Source organism: Eutrema salsugineum, unplaced genomic scaffold (genome assembly GCF_000478725.1).
Source record: "Eutrema salsugineum unplaced genomic scaffold, Eutsalg1_0 scaffold_2, whole genome shotgun sequence".
Classification (NCBI taxonomy): domain Eukaryota; kingdom Viridiplantae; phylum Streptophyta; class Magnoliopsida; order Brassicales; family Brassicaceae; genus Eutrema; species Eutrema salsugineum.
The window spans coordinates 5,224,195-5,244,909 of NW_006256829.1; the positions used below are offsets into that span (position 1 = coordinate 5,224,195).

The 20,715-nt window shown below is 35.3% G+C and overlaps 6 protein-coding genes across 9 annotated transcripts; 3 read left to right on the forward strand and 3 right to left on the reverse strand.

The window, feature by feature from the left end:
- On the forward strand, positions 1-3,839 carry LOC18018253 (calcium/calmodulin-regulated receptor-like kinase 2). 2 transcript variants are annotated; one of them, XM_024156859.1, is made up of 8 exons: positions 29-189; positions 336-375; positions 914-1,293; positions 1,373-1,526; positions 1,607-1,736; positions 1,833-1,990; positions 2,073-2,276; positions 3,299-3,839. In XM_024156859.1, exons 3-8 carry the CDS (start codon positions 974-976, stop codon positions 3,644-3,646), a joined length of 1,314 nt encoding a protein of 437 aa, XP_024012627.1. In that variant the 5' UTR covers positions 29-189; positions 336-375; positions 914-973; the 3' UTR covers positions 3,647-3,839. The 2 variants fall into 2 exon arrangements, with proteins under 2 accessions (XP_006400094.1, XP_024012627.1); XM_006400031.2 differs by lacking the exon at positions 336-375 and having other exon boundaries at positions 1-189.
- Positions 3,840-6,035: 2,196 nt separating this feature from the next.
- On the reverse strand, positions 6,036-10,631 carry LOC18018254 (O-fucosyltransferase 34). 2 transcript variants are annotated; one of them, XM_006400032.2, is made up of 9 exons: positions 10,435-10,631; positions 7,940-8,858; positions 7,783-7,850; positions 7,603-7,691; positions 7,343-7,508; positions 6,947-7,236; positions 6,657-6,861; positions 6,420-6,577; positions 6,036-6,342 (listed from the first exon to the last, which is right to left on the reverse strand). In XM_006400032.2, the coding sequence occupies exons 2-9, from the start codon at positions 8,253-8,255 to the stop codon at positions 6,096-6,098; spliced, it is 1,539 nt and encodes a 512-aa protein (XP_006400095.1). In that variant the 5' UTR covers positions 8,256-8,858; positions 10,435-10,631; the 3' UTR covers positions 6,036-6,095. The 2 variants fall into 2 exon arrangements, with proteins under 2 accessions (XP_006400095.1, XP_024011974.1); XM_024156206.1 differs by having other exon boundaries at positions 7,940-8,214; positions 10,435-10,620.
- Positions 10,632-13,968: 3,337 nt separating this feature from the next.
- Positions 13,969-15,700, forward strand: LOC18018255 (U3 small nucleolar ribonucleoprotein protein IMP3). 2 transcript variants are annotated; one of them, XM_006400035.2, is made up of 5 exons: positions 13,969-14,106; positions 14,232-14,376; positions 14,502-14,609; positions 15,159-15,233; positions 15,334-15,700. In XM_006400035.2, exons 2-5 carry the CDS (start codon positions 14,243-14,245, stop codon positions 15,563-15,565), a joined length of 549 nt encoding a protein of 182 aa, XP_006400098.1. In that variant the 5' UTR covers positions 13,969-14,106; positions 14,232-14,242; the 3' UTR covers positions 15,566-15,700. The 2 variants fall into 2 exon arrangements, with proteins under 2 accessions (XP_006400098.1, XP_006400097.1); XM_006400034.2 differs by having other exon boundaries at positions 13,982-14,106; positions 14,217-14,376.
- Positions 15,701-15,927: 227 nt separating this feature from the next.
- Positions 15,928-17,205, forward strand: LOC18018256 (30S ribosomal protein 3-2, chloroplastic). Its single transcript, XM_006400037.2, has 2 exons — positions 15,928-16,273; positions 16,808-17,205. The coding sequence occupies exons 1-2, from the start codon at positions 16,001-16,003 to the stop codon at positions 17,090-17,092; spliced, it is 558 nt and encodes a 185-aa protein (XP_006400100.1). The 5' UTR covers positions 15,928-16,000; the 3' UTR covers positions 17,093-17,205.
- Positions 17,206-17,252: 47 nt separating this feature from the next.
- LOC18018257 (glucosamine 6-phosphate N-acetyltransferase) lies at positions 17,253-17,905 on the reverse strand. Its single transcript, XM_006400038.2, has one exon. The coding sequence runs from the start codon at positions 17,843-17,845 to the stop codon at positions 17,363-17,365; it is 483 nt and encodes a 160-aa protein (XP_006400101.1). The 5' UTR covers positions 17,846-17,905; the 3' UTR covers positions 17,253-17,362.
- A 179-nt stretch (positions 17,906-18,084) lies between these two features.
- On the reverse strand, positions 18,085-19,628 carry LOC18018258 (extensin). Its single transcript, XM_006400039.2, has 2 exons — positions 19,373-19,628; positions 18,085-19,220 (listed from the first exon to the last, which is right to left on the reverse strand). Exons 1-2 carry the CDS (start codon positions 19,566-19,568, stop codon positions 18,247-18,249), a joined length of 1,170 nt encoding a protein of 389 aa, XP_006400102.1. The 5' UTR covers positions 19,569-19,628; the 3' UTR covers positions 18,085-18,246.
- Between the last annotated feature and the right edge of the window lie 1,087 nt (positions 19,629-20,715).

The window sequence follows — 20,715 nt, forward strand, 5'->3', positions numbered from 1 at the left end:
CTAACAAACAATTAAATGCTGCAGTTTTGCTCTCTCTGTTCCCTTCATCAGTTTACTTTTATGGACGAGGTCCTCATGTAGATAGATTTTGACTTTGTTTAAAACCGGAAGAAGAAGAAGAAGAAGAGAACACTACAATCTTGCACAGATCAAACACGCAGATCTTTGCTTTCGCTTTCTCCTGGCTAGGTAAGTAATAAGAGTGTTCATTGGCTTTTCTAGGATTTCATTTTTTCGATTCTTGGAAGGTAAAGTAGGCTTCTGGGTTGGTATTTTTCTTTTCTTCTTTTTCTTATGTCGAGATTTCTGATCGAACCCATTTTTATTTTGCTTAGCTGGGAGGAAAATATAATCTTCCTTAAAAGAAAATTCGAGGTCAGTAATGTTAGAGAACAATTTGTGATCTTGGGCTTTGAATCTGTGAAACCGAAACAATCACTTATTTCCCTGCGACTAAGGTTGCGTCTTAACGCTAGGTTTTCGTCTAGTAAAGAAAAAAGGTGGGATCTTTGATCTCTATCCAATGTTGTTATATAACAGATACAATTTGAAGCAAAAATTGAATCTTTTTTGCTCATTCCCACTTTTGGAAATAGCTAACAATTAGTTTATGAGAATCACTGGGAAGATTTTATTATTGAGTTGATTGATGCCAATCCTGTGATTTTCCTATGCTTGTTAATGGATCTTTGATGTGTGAAGGAGATTTTGTTGAAGTTCTTCTCTTGTTGCATAAATCACCGATGTTTGTAACCTTCTTTAGCTAGTTTACCAAACATGGAGTTCATATACAAATGTCTAGATGATTATCTTGTTACAGATTGGTTTCATATTAAATGTCCAGTATTAATGTGTATGATGGTCACTTGGTCAGGCTTCATGATGCAGAATCTTGATTGTAAACTTTTTGCAGGGAAAAAAAAGAGCCATTCTTTGGATTCAACTCAATTATGGTTTGCGAAATGATATCAAAATGGTGAATAGAAGTGATTTGGTAGTGATTGGCATTTCGGTTGGGCTTGCACTTGGTCTCTTGCTAGCTCTTCTTTTATTCTTCGCCATAAAATGGTACAATGATCGCTCTCACCTAAGGCGATGCGCTAATGAGCAGAACATCCCGACTCTACCCGTTCACACTCCTAAAAGAGGCGTAGTAATCCCTGATGATAGCTCAAACACAGCATCGTTGCAGCCACCTGAGAGTGAAGCACCAACTCAACATCAGCCATGGTGGAACAACCATAACAAAGATCTCACTGTATCTGCATCCGGCATACCTAAATACCACTACAAGTGAGTATTCTGTCCAAAGCTTGGCTTTGCATGAATCTTTTATTGTGTTTGTAGTAGCTTATGGTGTAAAGTTCTTTAGGGATATTCAGAAGGCAACACAAAATTTCACAACCATTCTTGGACAAGGATCTTTTGGACCTGTGTACAAAGCGATAATGCCCAATGGAGGTTTAGCTGCGGCAAAGGTTCATGCCTCTAATTCAAGTCAAGGGGATAGAGAGTTTCAAACCGAGGTAAGTGTATCGATAAGCTCAATTCCATGCTCCATGCATAATGAAGATAACAGAGCAGTGTTGGTTTTATTTGTTTCCAGGTATCCTTACTTGGGAGGCTGCATCACCGGAATCTTGTGAACTTGGTAGGATACTGTGTCGACAAAAGTCACCGGATGTTAATCTATGAGTTCATGAGTAATGGAAGCTTGGAGAATCGTTTGTATGGCGGTGAGTCATCCTCTGATTCCCTAAACCGGTATTAGTCGCAGCAGGAGAATGATTACTCTTTAAGTGTTTCACAAGATTTTCTACTTTGCTTTTCAGGTGAAGAAACGCAAGTCTTGAACTGGGAAGAGCGGCTTCAAATTGCTCTTGACATCTCCCACGGCATTGAATACCTTCACGAAGGGGCCGTGCCTCCGGTTATTCACCGTGATCTTAAGTCAGCAAACATATTGTTAGATCACTCCATGAGAGCTAAAGTAAGAGAGCAAAAATGTTGAATACGCTTACTCAACACTGTTTGGTTAAATCTTTAAAGTTGTTTTTTTATACTTTTGGTAGGTTGCTGATTTCGGGTTGTCCAAAGAGATGGTTTTTGATAGAATGAATTCAGGATTGAAAGGCACTCACGGATACATGGATCCAACATACATTTCGACTAACAAATACACGATGAAGAGTGACATTTACAGTTTTGGTGTCATCATCCTTGAGCTCATCACTGCAATCCACCCTCAACAGAATCTGATGGAATACATTAACCTGGTAAGTTAAAATTAGTAAACTGAATCAACCCAAAACATTGTTTTCTGCGCCAAAATTTGGGTTTTGATTTGGGAAAATTGTCATGAAAAGCATCAACTTTTAAATTATGGCCAATCAAAGCATGAACTTCGTAGTTGCCATTTTAAATCATCAACTTTAATTGATTTTTCTTTTAAATCTTGAACTTGTGTTGATCAAGCCATTTGAGACATGTCGTTAAGTGCACTAACAGTCACAGTAAACGGAGTCTTTCATCCGTTAAATCATCAACTTTAAAACGACGTCATTTGCTGTTTGATAAAAAAATCCCAAATTGACTTTACAATCCCTAAATCGATATATCCCCAATTCGATTCTCTCATCTTCTTTCGATTTCGATTGATAAAAAGCCTTCCAGAATTCTCTTGTGTTTTAGATGTAAAGATGGTTACATTTAATCCACAATGATAATTCGAAGTAAACCCTCGACTCACGACTTCGCAAGCAAAATTCTCAGTCCTGGAATTCATCTGGCACAGAAAAGAAGGCAAATTAGAGGAGAAATCAAGTTGGGAGAAATAAGAAATCGAGTAAACTAAGAGAGGGTTTGTGAAATCGATTTCAATTTCGTGAAATTGAGAGAGAAATAGCTTTAGAGATTGTAAAATCGAATTAGGGATTTTTTACCAAACAGTGAATAACGTCATTTAAGGTTAAAAGATAGTTATTAGCAGATGAAAGACTCCGTTTACTGTGACTGTTAGTGCATTTAACAACATGCCTCAAATGGCTTGGTCAACACAAGTTCAAGATTTAAAAGAAAAGTCAAGTAAAGTTGATGATTTATAATGGCAACTATGAAGTTCATGCTTATGCTTTGATTGGCCATAATTTGAAAGTTGATGCTTTTTATGACAATTTTCCCGTTTTGATTTGGTATAGAACTTTCCAACCCCATTAAACCAAACAAACCGGAGACTAAAAACGCTCCAAAATTCAGTGAGTGACTGTGTGATCATTGCTTCTGTTTTCTTGATGATTAGGCTTCGATGAGTCCAGATGGTATCGACGAGATAGTCGATCAGAAACTAGAAGGCAATGCAAGCATTGAAGAAGTGAGGTTAATGGCAAAGATTGCAAACAGGTGTGTGCATAAGACACCAAGAAAAAGACCATCCATTGGTGAAGTCACACAGTTCATACTAAAGATCAAACAAGGTCGGTCTCGAGGAAGAAGACAGGACACAATGTCTTCATCGTTTGGTGTTATAGATGGAGAAGATATGTCAAGGGTTATAAGCAGGATTAAGGATCAGCATGTTGAGTTAGGGTTATTGGCTGGTGTTAAAGAAGAGGATCATCAAGAGAGGAGGAATACAACAACACTGTAACTCTCTACTCTTTTAGGAGGACGTCTTTTTGTACATATATTACCACATGAGTCTCTTTCTACCTTTTCTGCAAAAAGAGAGTTTTTGCTTGCTGACCCAAAAAAAAAAACAAACAAACAAACAATGAGAGGTTCTGTTTCAAAAAAACTCTCAACTAAATATATATATTCTTAATTCATTTTGAGTTAGCTTTCTTGTGTGTAATTTTCTATCTGAAAACTCGTTACCAAAGAAAATAAGTAATCTTGAATGATTGTCGCATATTTCACGTGACAGAATTATATATCATAGCTACCACACAAGTTTTACGTGTAATTTACGTAAAATACTATATTTGACATTTGGACTCTTACCATTTTATTAGATTTTTCAAAATAAGGGTTTAGTTTTTATCTCAGTGGATATGAAATAGGAGCCAAAAAGATATACTGTCTATTACAAAATCTAAAAAACTATGTGACATAGGAGCCATAAAAAAAAAAATAAGAGGAACTAACCAACTAAAATTAGAATCACATCAATAGATTATAAAAACGAAAATTTAATCTGTAAATTATCATCTTCACAAACAATTGAAACCCCACTAACAACAGCCACCTACTATTTGAACCCGTCAATAAATAATGATATCTTGATCAACTTTTTGTGTACTTGTTGTGCTGCGAAAGCTATGTGTCTCGGTGGATCCAACACTATTAAATTCCAATTAATAAGAAATTTAAGGGAGCTGTTGACAAATAAAAAGAAGCTAGTGAGACACATCGAAACGGCTAGTGATATAAAATTCATTTGAAGAAACCAGTATAATCATTCTGTTGAAATATCTTTGTAGATCTTAATTTGCAATGAAGGGAAATATGTTTACAGTGTCAAAGAAGTTGTACAGATGAGAGAAAGCAAAAAAAGATCGTGTGGAGATAAGAGAATGAGTTTGGTATGATAAGATCAGGAACCTCTAAGAAATTTGATGAGTGGTACATGAATTGAAATTTCTTGGATCACCCGTTGATAGGAGTATAAAATAAAGCTATTAAATATTTCTTGGATCACTTGTATAATTATTAGAATATTTTATTTTTCTTGGATCATTCGAATACACTTGAAAACTATGTACTACTGCTATCAATCTATTCAAATCTATATTTTTCTCGAGATATAAAATTCTGATTTGATTTTCTTGAAATAATTTAGACTAGTAATATTTTGTAAATGGTTTTAAAACGAACATAATGGGTTAGCCAGTCTCCATTTTTCTCTCCAAATGATTGCGAAAATTGAAATGACTTGGTTGGTTCTAAACAAAATAATGCGAAAGGTGTTTTGGTTGGCTTTGAACTTTGGAACTCAAAAGTACTTTTCAACACATAAAATAGGTGAGAATTAGTGTTTCGAGTAATGGTGGAGCGGACTCCACTTTTTAGGTGTTTAGGTAGTGGATCATATTAAATGAGTAGGTAAAATTAGTGTTCTTGTACTAACCAATATGATTAGACATGAATTTCATAGCCTAAAACATGAATTATTTGTTGACAAGAAAAAGAAAAAAAACATGAGTTGTATTTTATATAGTCGACTACGAAAATTTTGAATTTTTATTTGATCATCTATAATTATGATTTTGGGTTAGTATATCTTCTTTTTTTGGTCATTTCAATTTTCTATACCCCCATAAGATTCTTTGAACATATTATCAATTATTCCATCTGTTTCACAAAGAGTGTCATTAAAAAAAAAAATTCATAAAGAGTGTCACTTTATACTTTCAATGCAAAAATTCAAACAAAATTCCAAAGTTAATTTATTGATTCAATGTATTAATTAGAAAGATAAAATAATTTAGTATATTAATTAGGGGTAATATAAACATATTACTTTTTAAATATGTGTTATATTACTTTTTTTAATATGTGTGAAATGTATTTAAAAAGACTCTTTATGAAACAGAGGAAGTATTAAATTTAGGCAACTAATTGTTTAAACAGTTTCTTAGAACAATGTAACTTGTGCAATCTGAAAACTGTCATTTGTTACTAGTTACTCAATTTATCTGAATTTCCATTAAAAAAAAAAAAATGGTTCTCTTTATACAGACAACATTTGCTATCAATAGAAAGTACTAATGTTGAAAATTGGGACTATGTTTATGATGAGGGGAAATAATTATCTGAAATATTGTATGTATACAAATGTAACCAAGCGTTAATTACATAAAATGGCACTTATTATTTAGCTAACAAAACTGGCAAGGCCATGGATGCCAAACTTTACAATGTAAGCTTCAATCAACTTTTCTCTCCATCCATGAAAGCGTTTTCAGAAATCTATTCACCAAGAGCCCTAAATAACTTCAATCTGTAAAACTCACTGTAACTTCATTTTTCAGACAGTATATTAGAGCTTTTAACCCAAAATCTCAGCCGTTCTCTCGCCAATAGCGAGGTAAACATCTTCAAAAGACTCTCAATGGTTCATCTAACAGCTGGAGACATTCTTGCGGGTTGGAGTAGAAGTAGTCTTCTTCCTTGGGTTTATTGGGAATCACTAACCGTCTCTTTGGGCTTCCCATTCGAGTATAGTGAAACGCCTTCACCGTGGATGAGAACACATCCCAAGTCAACAATCCTTCAGTATATTCATCTATCAGCTTAACTAGGAACCTCCTATTCAGCTGAATTGTCTTCTTGAACCCCAAGAATCTGGAAAAACAAAAATGTTGTTAGCCTCAGGATGATGAATACGGGAAGACAGAAGAACAACGGTAACGATATTTCACCTGCGATGACCTTCAACGACTCTTGCCATGTTCCCATCATTGGTTGGAACAAAGATATCGCTCTCTAGAGCCACTAGGTAATCAAGTGCGGCCATTTGAGATGAATGGTTCCGACAAAAATCCAGATCAGAGGGTTCTAGTAGGGTTTCTTTCCGGACCTGAGTTAAGTTAAGATAATGGAGTCAATGGAAGATATAAGGTTGACAAAATTTTAGACCATGAAATTGACTAACTTACCACATTTGGGAAAGCGTCTGTTAAAGCCTTCATCCGCCTTTGACCACCGTAGATTTCTCCAGCAGCTATGTAAATTTGAACATTGCGGTCAATACCCAACGCAGTCAGCGTGAGAGCGGTTTCCTCAGGAGTTAAAGGGCAAAGGCCTTCTTTCCTCTTCAGCTCAGAGTTTATGACTTTCTCTTTCCACCATGGATAAGCATATCTACCAAATAAAGATATAACACAAATCATTCAATATCCATCAACGCTGGAACAAAAATAAAGAAGATTTTCAGTTGTTTTTGTACCTCATTCTTGTTAGTTCTTCTTCTTCCTCGGGGTTGCAACCATGTGAGCAACCGGAAAATGCTAACATATCCATCTCGTATCTGAGATGTAGGACGAGAAAGGGACCTTTCTCTCTCAGAATCTTGACTACTCGTCTACCTAATTCTTCTATTTGAGGAGTAAACTTAAGCCCGTTGAAATTCACTCGGCACCTGAGCTTCTGAACCTCCGCAGGCAGTCCATTATTAGCGAGTCTTGAATCGGTTTTGTTCAGATGTAAAACCTTATGCTTCTTCACCAATGGAAGAATCTGTTCCGGTTTGAAGAGTTAACAAAAAGAGTTAGGTACAGAGAGCAAAGTGTAGACTAATCTTGATTAATAATAAAAGTATATATAGCAAACTTCGAAAATTAACCTGATTTTGGTAGTAAGACATGTTTGACCAACTAATAGGAGGCATTTCGTGGTACATTCCAAGCTCAACCCTTTTCTTAAGCCTTGGAGGTAACTCTTTGAGTATTCGAACTTCATCTCTTAACGAAGTTATGAAGTGATCCACATCGAAAATGTCTTTAAACTCACTGCCCCGGAAAAGAAAACATATTAAGATATTGTCCAATTGGAAAAAAAACAGAGCCAAAAGAAGCTTCAAGTGAGATATGATGACATACATACCTTGGATCGTTCCAAAACGAGGTCTTGTCAAGCTCAGGAACAATAAGTGTGACATTCATGAATCTTGCAACAGTTACCATATCGCATATCTGCAGAAAGCCAGACCAAAAAGAAAGTGAGAAAATCAAAACACTGTAAAAGCTGAAAACTTTGCAAAGAACGATTAAGCTCTCATCTTACTGCAGCTCGCATTTGATTGAGTCCACCATTGCAAGAAACCATGAGATAACCATTGTTCTGGTATAACCCTGAGAAGAAAAACAAAAGATTAGCTACATTATTCGATTTAAACCACAAAGATTTTATCAATCAATCAATCTTCTCTGGAAGAACTTACTTTTAGGGGGAAGGGCGATTTTGGTGGGAAGAGACTTGATTTCTGCGGCGGCCATGGACAGATCATTGTGATTGAAACAAGAAGGCCAACCTTTGAACAGTCTCGGTCCCCACATCTCTCCCAAAGCCATCAAATGAACAAAGCAGCTCCAGAGCAACAAAATGGTAACAGCACGAATCATCCATAGGCTCATACGAGACCTCGAAACAAATGAGCTTTTGAGTTTCTCAACCTTACTATCTCCTAAAAGCCTAACCTTCATCTCCCAGAGTTTCCTGTGGTAAAGAAACTTCTCCATTTTACACATTTTTGTCATTACCTACCCTCACCACCCCCTTTTTCTTCTCACAGAGATTCTCTCAGAGGAATTTCATCGAACACATCATCACTCAACTTAGACTCTTTCTTTTTCAATTAAAAGGGAATATATATTAAAAAACGGAAGAAGGACGAGAAGAAAACAATATAGTAATAGTTTTGGAATATATCTGCTGGAGATTACTTATCCTAATAACACCCAGAGATATATAATCTCCACACTGTGAGCATTAATCACACCTCGAAAAACCCAGATTTTTTCGTTTAAGTAGCCACGATCGTCGCCTTAATCTGACGGAAACCCAGATCTTGCTCAATTAAATATAAGAAAAATGAGAAGAATCTCAGGTTTAATTAAGAAGCGAGAAGAATGACAACTTTCAACTCTCAGCAGCAGCACGAGAACAAGATCTCAGGTGAAGGAATCGCTTTAAGTTACAGATAAATGAGAGAAGTCTTTGAAATTCCGCAATGGCGATTGATCCTTTTAAACTTCTCTCAATGTAGCCGCAGAGAAAATAGAAATGGAAAAAGGAGGAATAGTTTAATTCGTGAGAATGTTTTGCTTATTTGGTCGACGAGATTCTCCGTCGAAGTTCACCTGAGAATAAAGATAAAGCACGTCGGAGAAGATATAGGGAGTAGATCGGTGTGGGGAAACAAAAAAAAATAAAAAGAGACAAGAATGTGCAAATCAGCAAAAAGGAAAAAAATTTCTACCAGGGAAGGAAAAGAAAAACGGTCTTTAGGTTTTTTCATTTTTGTCGGCAAAAACTGTGATTTATAGTGTTTTATTTTTTAAAAAAAAACCGTAATAGTGAGAAATATTTCCTGCAATATTGTTTGGGATTGTTTTTGTGATTTTTTAACAAAGCCAAAGTAGAGCTTCAACTACATTAACTAAAAATAAAATAAATTCTCTTTTTCGGCTTTACATTAGATTATCTTTTTTGTCGTACATATATGCACGCCTTGATATGTATTTTGAATAAATTAATCTGAATTTTGGTTGACCAAATACATTCAATCTATTTTTTAGTTTTCTTTTCTAATGGGGGTAAACTATTTGGTGGAAATTAAATAATATTTTTCTAGTTATCTAAACCACATTAGCAAATCTTGCCTCCAAACTAATTCCGTCGTTAAGCAAACTAATCCACAAGTTAACTGTCAAAACTATTAAGAAAAAAATATATCTGAATTGATGTCATACAATACAATAATCAAATGTGTAAATCGTGAAATGTTTAGATCCTGTCCAAAACCAATCACTTCAAAATAGAAATGAGTTTTCTTTCATTTAAGATACTTTACCTTCATAAATTCAAAAAAAATATATTGAAACCTAAATAAGATTCGACTGAAAACAAAAATTTCAAGCCATTTAAATCCTATCAAAACAATTCGTACGTACATATTCGGTTTCATGTTGATCAGATATATTTTGAACTAAAAATAAATATCATAAATAGAGATCTAATAATATATACACCCTACAAGTTTAAATGATATATATTTTTCTAAGAAAAAACTGAAGAATCCCGAAACTTCATATGCTTAGTTTATTTTTTGTGCAACCATATTTATACACCCTACAAGTGAATTTATTTTTTGTGCAACCATATTTATTAGAATAATATTTTTTTCCTTTATTTGGATTCTCCATTTTGTCTCATTTTCTATCGACGTAAATCAAACTAATACGGCAACTTGATTTTTTTTACATGAAATACGGCAAACTGATTTTTTGTCGGTTTACAGTGTATTATATACGGCAATTCGAAATGGCATATTCTAGACTTGTGGATCTCTCGTTTTGTGACAGCCATGGACAAAGAGAGATTCGAAGAACTATTGAATATTTGGCAAATAAATACTAAATAAAAGAGATGTTCAAAAAAAAAAAACTAAATAAAAGTAGTTCTACAGTATGTATAATAATCAAACACCGAGATGGACCAATTATTTGCGCACACACACACAAACAAAATAAGATGGACCAACTCTATTCATTGTTCACAGTTGTCATTTGTCAATCCAAAATAAATATCAAAAAAGTTTGAGGATGTGTGATATGTTTATTATTTTTACAGAGTTCAACGACTAAAAATCCGTAAATAATATATAACAACCTTTTTTTTGGCAAATTAAACAACTTAAACTAGCTAGCTTGTTACCTTGACTTCGGTTGAAGCATGGTATAAATCTGTCCCCGGGCCGTACGAATTATCATTTCCAACATTATAAATTCGAGATATCGAAAATGTGTGTGTATATTGTAAATCTGAGAGAAGGAAGCAGGCTTTTGTTTTCTTACAGCAGAAGGGTTTAAGGTTTCTTTTTTTTATGTGTGTGTGTGTGTGTGAGGGGATTCAGGAGTACTTATAGAAAACAAATGGATGAATGCATAAGAAGAAATCAATATGTGTCGTTTTGAAACAAAGTAACGAATATAAATAGATACATTTTAAAGTTTTGTACACCATCGATATAACCAAATTAAGATGGTTTTTTGGACGGGCTATATTTTATTTGGTTTTGAAATTTGATAATTTTCTGATTCGGGATGATTGTAAATCTTTAGTTAAAAAATCATGTTCTATTTAAGTGATAGTTCTAAAATACAAAATTAAAATTTGGTTGTATTCCATTATCAGTTCTGAAATAAGCTACATATTTTAACATATTGCCATTTTTGTAAAAAGAATCCAACAACTAGTCTTAAATAGAAGACAAAAAACATAAATAATTGCTTTTATATTTTTCAATCTAATAATAACGACATTTAAAACTTTGACGATATATTTTCAATAAATTATGATTTGAACTCATTAAACATATGTCATATGTGAGAGGAATCACAAATTTATCCCCAAAGAAAGGAACTAACCACAATTTCTAGAGTTACAGCGGCAGTAGACTTTAAGCAATGGTCTCCCGGCAGGTCAGGTTTAAACTTTAAAGACAGTGAAAGATCAAAATGTAATTATAACTTAAAAAAAAAAAGTGAAGACAATTCTAAAAAAGAGAAATGTGTACACGTGTAGATGTGAAGTTATGAATATTGATCAGGTTATAAATACAAGTAAACCTCACGATTACATCAACGAATAAATAATAGTACTATATAAATGCTGTTCGTTCGGTTATAAAATATCGATCAATCTCCTTCATGTTTGCTATTCGAAACTGTTTTGTTAATTAAATACTATACTTATATTTATAGCAAATCGTGTATAACGTCATTTGATATGTATGTAAGCATGTGTTATATATATACTGGAAATGAATCGAAGGCCAGCAATGATTGGAACAGCATCTTCTTGCCTGAATTTTTATTTCTTTTAACTTGGAGTCGAAAGAACTTCAATTACAATATAAATTGCTTAAGAAAACAAATATTAATGTCAAATTTTTTTCTCTCTATATAGGGAGAGGCATATCGGTTCCGTCGGTGTGCCTTTTAAATTAATATATTACTTTATATGGTCGATTCTCTATCCGTAATTAAATTTTGATGTTGTAATTGGTAAATGAATCATGACTTATAATCAATAAAAACCATTAAAAGAGACATCCAGCTATTTACATAATATATTTCCATGTAAGTTTTTTTTTTTTTTGGTATGATGATCCATGTAAGTTTTTTTGGTAAACATGATCCATGTAAGTTAGTAGTTAAATATAAACAGATGTTATAACTGAGCTACATCTAACTTTTTTTACATGTGCATGTGAGGTGGCTGTGAGCTACATTGTAGAACAACCAGTTGCAATTTTTTTGGCCAAGATACATAAACGACAACTAAATCATGCATGCATGTTAGTGTAACACTAATATTTACCAGTTACTAACAGATATCGGTAGAATGATCATCTTTCCTAGTAGTTGTGGAATGAATGCGAATTTTAAGAAGGTGTTGGAGTTTAGTTTGTCGTTAACGTCGAATTCTCATCATTATTAGATGCGATGTCTTTGAAAAGTTTAGAATCGACGAATTATCATTAAAAACCTGAAAATAATATATGCTATATATCTTCTATGACCATATACGTTCCACCGACATCGGACATTACATTGCTGTCGGACTTAATTATTTATTTTGCTAAAAATTAATACATTTTTCCAATGGGAAATATAAGACTTTAACATATTTTTATAAATAACTGCTGTAAATGTCATTTATATCCAAAAATTTACAAGAAAACAGAGAGTAAAACGTGTAATATTCGTAGGTATCATCAAATACTTCCTTTCTATTTAATTTAAGTCTATGTATTTAGAGTTAATTAACTATTTTGAGTAACATGTTATTGACATCTTTTTCCCCCAGGTCACAATCGAGAGAAAAAAAAACTAAAAAGGTAGTTTATATATAAGCTATATAGTAAGCCAGTTACTAAAAGAAAAGTTATATAAGTGTTAATGCTTAAACAATTTCTTAACGATATTCTAAAGTACGTACAGAAGTAGTCAGATCTAAGAAAAGAACAACAAAATAAATGAAGTAGACCCTTTTTAATGTTTTGCTTGAAATAGAACAGACACGTATTGTAAGGAAACCAAATAACTGTAAAGATAACTAAAACGAAAAATATTTAGTTGAAAACGGAATTAACAATCAATATGCCCACGAAAACTCTGTCGGTGGCTCAATAGTCTCACTCAACTTTCAAGCCTATGCGTGGGCGTGCGTGTTGTGTATATGTCCACGCCAACGTGTGCGCGCATTTGATTTGATTTGATCTGATTTTTTTTTTCAATCATTGATAGTTTTTTTTTTTTTCACTACAAACTTTTTATTATAAACATAAACGATTACAGATTACAGTTTTGGAATAGAAGGATGGAATACAGATTTGAAATACAAAGCCAGCGGAAAACTAGAATTTCCCGGAGTCAAAGCCAAATACATAAGAGACATAAGATGAGATACTAAAGTCAAAAGTGAAAAGCTAGAAATCATCGGGAAAGTCGGAAGAGATCAATAGACATGGCTAGCTCAGAAGACGCTGCCGAGAAAATCTACAACCGAAAACGGAAGAGACCGAAGGATAGAAGAAACCGCAAAAAAGAAGCCTAAATAAAATGATTATCTTGGATAATAAAAAACACCGGACGAGAATCTAAACACCATTGATAGTTTAGAAGTTTATATTTTGTCCAATGCGCATTATCAATTTTTATAGATTCTCATTATTCAAAAACCTAATTCTTCTCTTTATTTTCTTCTTATACGGTAGTGGTGGTGGTTTGATTATTTTCTAACAACAACAGTTCAATACTTTCCAATTTTTCAAAGTACTCTCAGTTCGTTTCCTAGTGAAATCTTACAACCATTAAATATTTTTTTTTAATGTTATATTACGTGCTTTAGATAGAAAATCAATTAACAATGAAACTTGAAACTATAAGCTCATACTACATCGACCCTACTGTATGGGTTTTAAGTTATTTCTGTATTTGGAAAACCTAACAATTTTACTCAAGATAATAATGACCATTTGGTTCCATTTTAAATTGAAGTCCCGTTTTAGGGTCGACTCTATATTTTGTAGGACCAATTACCAATAAATTAATAATTTGAACAAAACATAACAAATAACAAATGCACAAGACGCCCAAATGAATAAGATTTAGTTCTGCCCAATTTGTATGGGCCTTAGAGGCCTTACAATTAATCAGTCCGTGGGTTTAACCTTTCTTCTTCTTCCTCGATTAGGGTTCTGATTTATCTCCTCTCTGCCTTTAGGTTCTGCTCAAAAACCTCACCTCCTTTTTAGGTTGATTATCTTTGCTCTGCGCCGCCGCGAATTCTCTCTTAATCTCACTCAATAATCCCTCCCAGGTAGGCTTCTTCGTTGTTTACTCTTAGACCAGTAGTACAGAGATTGATGGTTGTTCTCGTTTTATTGATTAATTGGGATTTTATCAATCGTTGTGCCTAATTTCGCATAGTTTGCGTACCCTCAGAAACGTCCGTGATGAGGAAGTTAAAGCCCCATGAGAAGAAGCTTCTGAAGAAAGTAAATTTCTTAGTATGGAAAAGAGAAGGTGGGCATCGGGAACACCTAATTACCCATCGATACCACATGGGAGAGCGTGATGATTACAAAAAGTTCGTTTTTTTTTTAATTTGTTCATACACTCTCAATGCTCATTTACTTTTTTTTTATTCTTCCAGCTTCAAGTTTTATTTGTGATGAACATTGGCTTTCTGATTCTTGAGGACTATTTTGCCAGGTATTCAGGTTTGTGTAGGATGGTGCAGAAACTGACGAATGTGTTGAAGCAGATGGATCCAGCTGATCCTTTTCGGATTCAGATGACAGATACGCTTTTGGAGAAGCTGTGAGTTTTACTTACCAGCGTGTGCACCTTTAGAGTTTTTACAAGCAATGTCTCTTTGGTTTCCTCTAGATTTTAGGTCTTTGAACAAGAGAGAATTTTCTGCAGCTTTTACATCTCTCTTCCCTATCTGTTTCTTATAATATAGCAACGAGAGGTCATCTTAGAGACCTCTGGTGTTTTCTCTGTTTAACTACCTGCAGAGACGGATGAATTTGGACTTCATACTTTATAAGCTGATTATGTTAGGACCGTGGTTTTGCAATTTCTTAGAGGTTGAATGTCATCCTGGTATTGGTCTAATTCTTCTCTGGTTAGCAGTCTAGAGGAGTAGTTTGAGTCCGGTTTCTTACAAAATCTGTTTCTTCATTAGCTTCTATGTAGAGCTAGCTAAGTTACTGTATAGCTATCAGGAACCGTACTGCTTATGTATAAAAAAAAATGGCCATTCTACTGATTCTTGTTGGTCACATGGTTCCACTCTGTAATGAGATAACTTGTTTCTTAATGGATCATTGGCTTATGTTTATTCCATGTCTATTACAATGGCAGGTACAACATGGGCGTTATACCGACTAGGAAAAGCTTGGCTTTGACTGAGCGGTTATCAGTTTCGTCCTTCTGCAGGTAAGGGTTTATGCAGAAGCTTATATTCCTTCTTCCCTTGAGAGCCAATGATCTCATTTTAGATGGCCTCATGTCGTTTTTTTTTTTTATAAATCTGCAGACGTAGGCTATCGACTGTGCTTGTTCACCTGAAGTATGCAGAGCACTTGAAAGAAGCTGTGACATATATAGAGCAAGGACACATTCGTATAGGACCAGATACAGTTACTGATCCAGCTTTCTTAGTGACTCGGAACATGGAAGATTTCATCACTTGGGTTGATTCTTCCAAGATCAAACGAAAGGTGCTTCAGTACAATGACAAATTGGATGACTATGACATGATTGCTTAACTTTTGAGGAGATTAAGTTATTGTGATGATGCTTTCGTGTTTTGTATAAGCCAAGAAAGTTTCAGTGCTTTATTTATTATGCAAGGTTTGGATATTTTGGTTATATTCTTTGTGGAATATGGCAAATGTTAACTATGTTACTGATACTATTCACTTTTTATTTTTACAATGTAAGGAAAGAGAAAATACCATAATACAATATTTGTGTTCTCTCACTTTTTCGATATATTTGTCAGTTGAATTAAATAAGAGATTAGAATTAAATCCATTTTAAATTAGGAAAAAAATCCATGTTATTTACAAAAAATATAATTAAAAGGTGACCCATTTTTGGTCCGACCCGACCTGAATCGACGCGAAAATTGTAAAAACCTCAATTTTCCTTTCCCTGTCTCTCGTTCGCTTCGAGAATTCGAAGCTTCAAACGCAGCAGAAATGGCGGTTCAGTCGAACCACAATGCATCTTTTGGGATCAGAATAGCTTCACCTTCCGAGAAACTGTTCCTGAGACCTAGAGCTCATCGTATCTCGCTATCAACGAAGTTCGAACCCTCTTCACAACCGTCGCTTTCGTGCTCCACTTGGAATCCAGGTCAAATTCCGACGAGGCTCTCCAGTTTCCGCCCCGGAATATTCGCATCTTCCTCTTCTTCTGATCCTACCTTCTCTTATGAACCGCCAGAATCTGATTCCCCGCCCCTTAGTAAGGTCAGTCATCGTCAAAATATTTTTTTGGAACCAAAAATTGGGGTTTGTAGCTATTTAGACGAAGTTAGAGTGTTTTGTAATATGAACGACTGTTTTCCTGAGAAAATATGGGAAAGTGGAGAGAAAAAGGTTTAACCTTTAACTAACCGGATCTTATATATTATCATGCTCCTTTGTTTCCATGAGATTCCCTTACCAAACAGTTGCTAACAATTTGTTCCATTGAAAAGCCATCTCTGAACACAACAAATCGCCATTAGGTATATATGTAGACATCTCAATGTCTTAAGTCTTGAGATGCATACCTACCTAGATAACCTCCCTTATGTTGGTTTTAGTTCAAGCCCGGTTTCTTCTTCTTCGTCAATATCCACAAACTCAAATCGAAGTTTCTTATCTCCATCCATTTGATCACTCATTTACCCGTTACAGAAGAAGCTGTGTGTGTGCTAGTGAAACCTTCCTTATCTTGCTTGAATCTGAAAGAAAGTTGAAATGTATGAATTTAAAGGAAGTTTATTGTGTGAATTGCAGAAGAAGCTGCGTGTGCTAGTGAAGCCGCTGGAGAAACCAAAGGTGGTACTAAAGTTTGTGTGGATGCAAAAGGACATAGGAGTTGCATTAGACCAAATGATTCCAGGATTTGGAACAATCCCGCTTAGCCCATACTACTTCTGGCCTAGGAAAGATGCTTGGGAAGAGCTCAAAGCTTTGTTAGAGAGCAAGCCTTGGATCTCTGAGCTTCATCGCGTCTTCCTCCTAAACCAAGCTACAGACATCATCAATCTATGGCAATCAAGCGGTGGAGATTTGTCTTGATCTAATCTCGCTCTCAAAGTATAGAGCTTTGTGTTTTTTTTGGTTATCAGTCACTTTCGATGTCAAATCATGTTTCTATGTTTCTCAGTACTTCATGTTGAGGAGATTAAGTATTTATCAGTGCCAAGTTGCAGAAATGTAGAAATATGATAACTTGAAACCACAGAATGAGGAAGTTTCTTTCATTTTTATCATTAAAATTGCAAATATGAATCTGTGTAGAAGTTGCATAATCAGATAAGAAACAAAAGAGAAATCAATGAAAAATTCTCAGTCGAAGTACTTGGACATTTGAATCCCTTTATTGATCAACCCACATTTCTCGTAGAACACTTTCTTCTCGACACTGCAATCGAGAATCACCTTGTAGCAGCCCATCGATCGGCAATGATCCGTGAGAAACTCAACCACTCTCTTCCCCAGCTGTTTCCCGCGAAACCCTGAATCCACTACAACGTCTTCGATGTGCCCAACTTTCCCGCAATTCCTCAGGAACTTCTTCTCTATCATCACGCTCCCCGTCGCCGCGATTCTCCCCGAGGCCTCTTCTTCGATCACGCAGATCAAGTGGTCGTCTCCGTACGAGCTGATTTCCTCGAACCGCCGATCGAATTCCTCGTCGGTGACTTGTCCAATGACGGTGAGCTGACCAAGAAGCTCCATGAATCCTTTTCTCTTGTCGGAGATCTCCAGTCTTCGGATCTTTAACGTCCGTTTCTCTCCGTTCATATCGGAATTAGACGATTCCGCCATAGCAGATCGAAGAATCTCACGCTCGGATTTGAAGAGATAGAGATTCGGAAATGTCCAACTCAATGAGGTACAAAGAAAGTAATAATTTCGTAAAGGTACTCGAGCTTTCTAATTCTTACAAATGTTTCCTATACTCTAGACGAAGCCAAACTAGTCCATTTTATTTGACTTTTTATGTTATTTTTTTTTCTTCGGACTGTATGTAGTTGAGTGTGTATGTGTATTTGAGAATCAATGAGAATCAGAAAATGAAACTCCTTAATAACAATAATTATTGAAATTACAACAAGCCAACAAGTGAAAATGCCGAGGAAACCAAAAAAAAAAACAAAAAAACAGAGATGATACATATATTATAGATTACATGATGAGAAAAAGGTGTGGAGAAAGGATAATGAAATTTAGGGTTGATGGTGACTAGAAAAGGAAGTCGAAGCCGGAGGGACTCCAGGGATAATGGGAGGGATTCCAGGGATGATGGGAGGGGTTCCAGGGATGAGGGGAGGGAGAGGAATAGGAACAGGGAAAGAAGAAGGTGGCGTCGGTGAAGGCGGAGTTATGACCGGAACAGGAGGAAGAGTCGGAACCGACGGCAGAGGAGGAAGCAACGTCGAAGGAGGCGGCTGAAACGGTAGCGGTGGAAGAGGAAGAGTTGGCGGAGAAGGAATCAAAGGGTTTGGTGGGATAAGAGACGGCGGATTTAGCGGGTTTGGAGGGATAAGAGACGGCGGGTTTAGTGGGTTTGGAGGGATAAGAGGCGGGTTAAGCGGTGTTGGAGGGAGGAGAGGCGTTACCGGATTTGGAGGAAAGAAGAAATTTGGTTTTAGTACTTCGGTTTTCTTGTCTTCCAAGGAATCACCTTTCTTGTTTTGCAAGGAAGCTGATTTCTGAGGCGTTCCTGGAGGAAGAAGAGGAGGGAGTTGAGGAAGAGGTAAGTCCGGAAGCGGAGGGATGATTGGGAGGTTTGGGAGAGGAGAAGGATTGTTAGGAACCGGATCTTGGATTGGTGGAGGGAATGCAGGATCCGGTAATAGAGGCTTGGTTCCACGGAGATTGATCGGTTTTTGGCTACAGATCTCTGGTTGGTTTTCGGGTTTGAAAGTGAAGAACCCTGCGGAGAACACCCGAGTGTTGTCACCATGTTGTTTGCTCGTTTTAATGCGTTTGAGAGAAGAAGAAGTCGCGGAAGCAGCTACTGAACAGTATGGCTTTGAGCTAGCTAGCAACTTCACCGAGCATCTCTTGATCCTCTTCACGTGTTTGCTTACAGAGAATGGTAGCTTTGCTTTGAACTCTCCGTGCTCGTCTGTTTTCACTTCTTGTCTGAAACTCGGTTTCGAGTTCTCGTCTATGCATTCTACTGCAACTAACGCACCTGAAAACAAGATCCAGCAAATTGTTCATAATTCTTTCTGATATTTTAATCAATCAAAATCTTGAACAAGAACCAACGAAACAAACTGATGACTGATGTTTTGTTAAAACAGAGGACTCTGTTTTAGAAAAAAGAAAAAAAGAATAAAAAACCTGGGATTAAGTGGTTGGGTGATTTGGAAAAGGCGCCATTAAAACAAGTGTCACAGTAGACAGTTCCGACCACAACCGCAGAAGAACGTGTCTTCTTCGTAAGATGTTGCTGTCCTTCAGAGAAACCTCCATTAATAGAGATTCCTATGAAAATCGTAAGAATAAACCAAACCCATAAGGTCGTTGTTCTCTCCATAGTTATCGACTCTGTCTCTCTCTTTCTCTTTACTATGAAACAGAGGGTTATCTAGGAAAGAGGGATTTATATAGGAGTTGTGGTGTGAAGATGAGTGAGCCACGAATTAATAAGAGATGTTAAAAAAAAAAAAAAAGATAAAGCTTATCTCTATTCTATGTTAATGTAAATCATGGGAAAAATACAAGTCTAGCTCCCAAACTATACAAAGCTACTATAATTTCTTGTGACTTGTATTTCTGCTCTATCTACAGCTCAAAAGCTTAAATTATTGCAAAAAATAGTAAGAGGTGAGAAAAAGCCAACAAAAATATTTGGATTCACGTTCGCGTGTCGATTAGATTGATCTATGCTCTGCATGGTAAAAACAGAAGTAAAGAAAAAATATCTCTTATCATTGTTCCTTGAATTGCGGGGTAACTAAAATTGCCGTTTTTTTAACTTAAGACACACTTGAGACATCATTAAAAAAAACACACTTAGACCAGTTCCTTTTTCTTTTTCTTTATTTCGGGTTAAAGGTTGTACACATCTGAGAATTTACGTGTTGAAATTTAAATATTTTCTTTCGTCTTTCCCGTATTTACGTCCTGTATTTTGAATGAGAGTAAAACATGTTGACAGGATTTCTCATTTCCAAATTGTGAATTACTGTGTATCATGTTTGATGTTCTAAGTATTGTTACATCCCTATTTTCAAAGAAAACATATAAAACAATTATTTGTACAATATCGTGATTGTCAATTATTATTATATTATTGCTATTATTATTATTATTATTGTTATTATTATTACTATTATTATTATTATTATTATTATTATTATCAAAGCTATAACTTCTCAGCATATAATTTTAAATATGTTTTACTAGTTTCTTTGACTAAAAACTCTAGATAATTGTTTGTCATGGTGATGAAAATGTTGTTTAACTCTCATTTTTAAACAACAAGTAGATGCATTTTAGCGAATTTAAATTTGGATGATAATGCCATAACAACAATAATACACACCACCAAACTACGTGTTTTAAAAGTAGAAGAATACAAGTACTACGATATCATATGTTTTACAGCCGCGTAGCTTATTATTTACTGCAGGGATTTTGATATTTTACTACCACTAACAGTCTAACAAGCAGATTTTTAA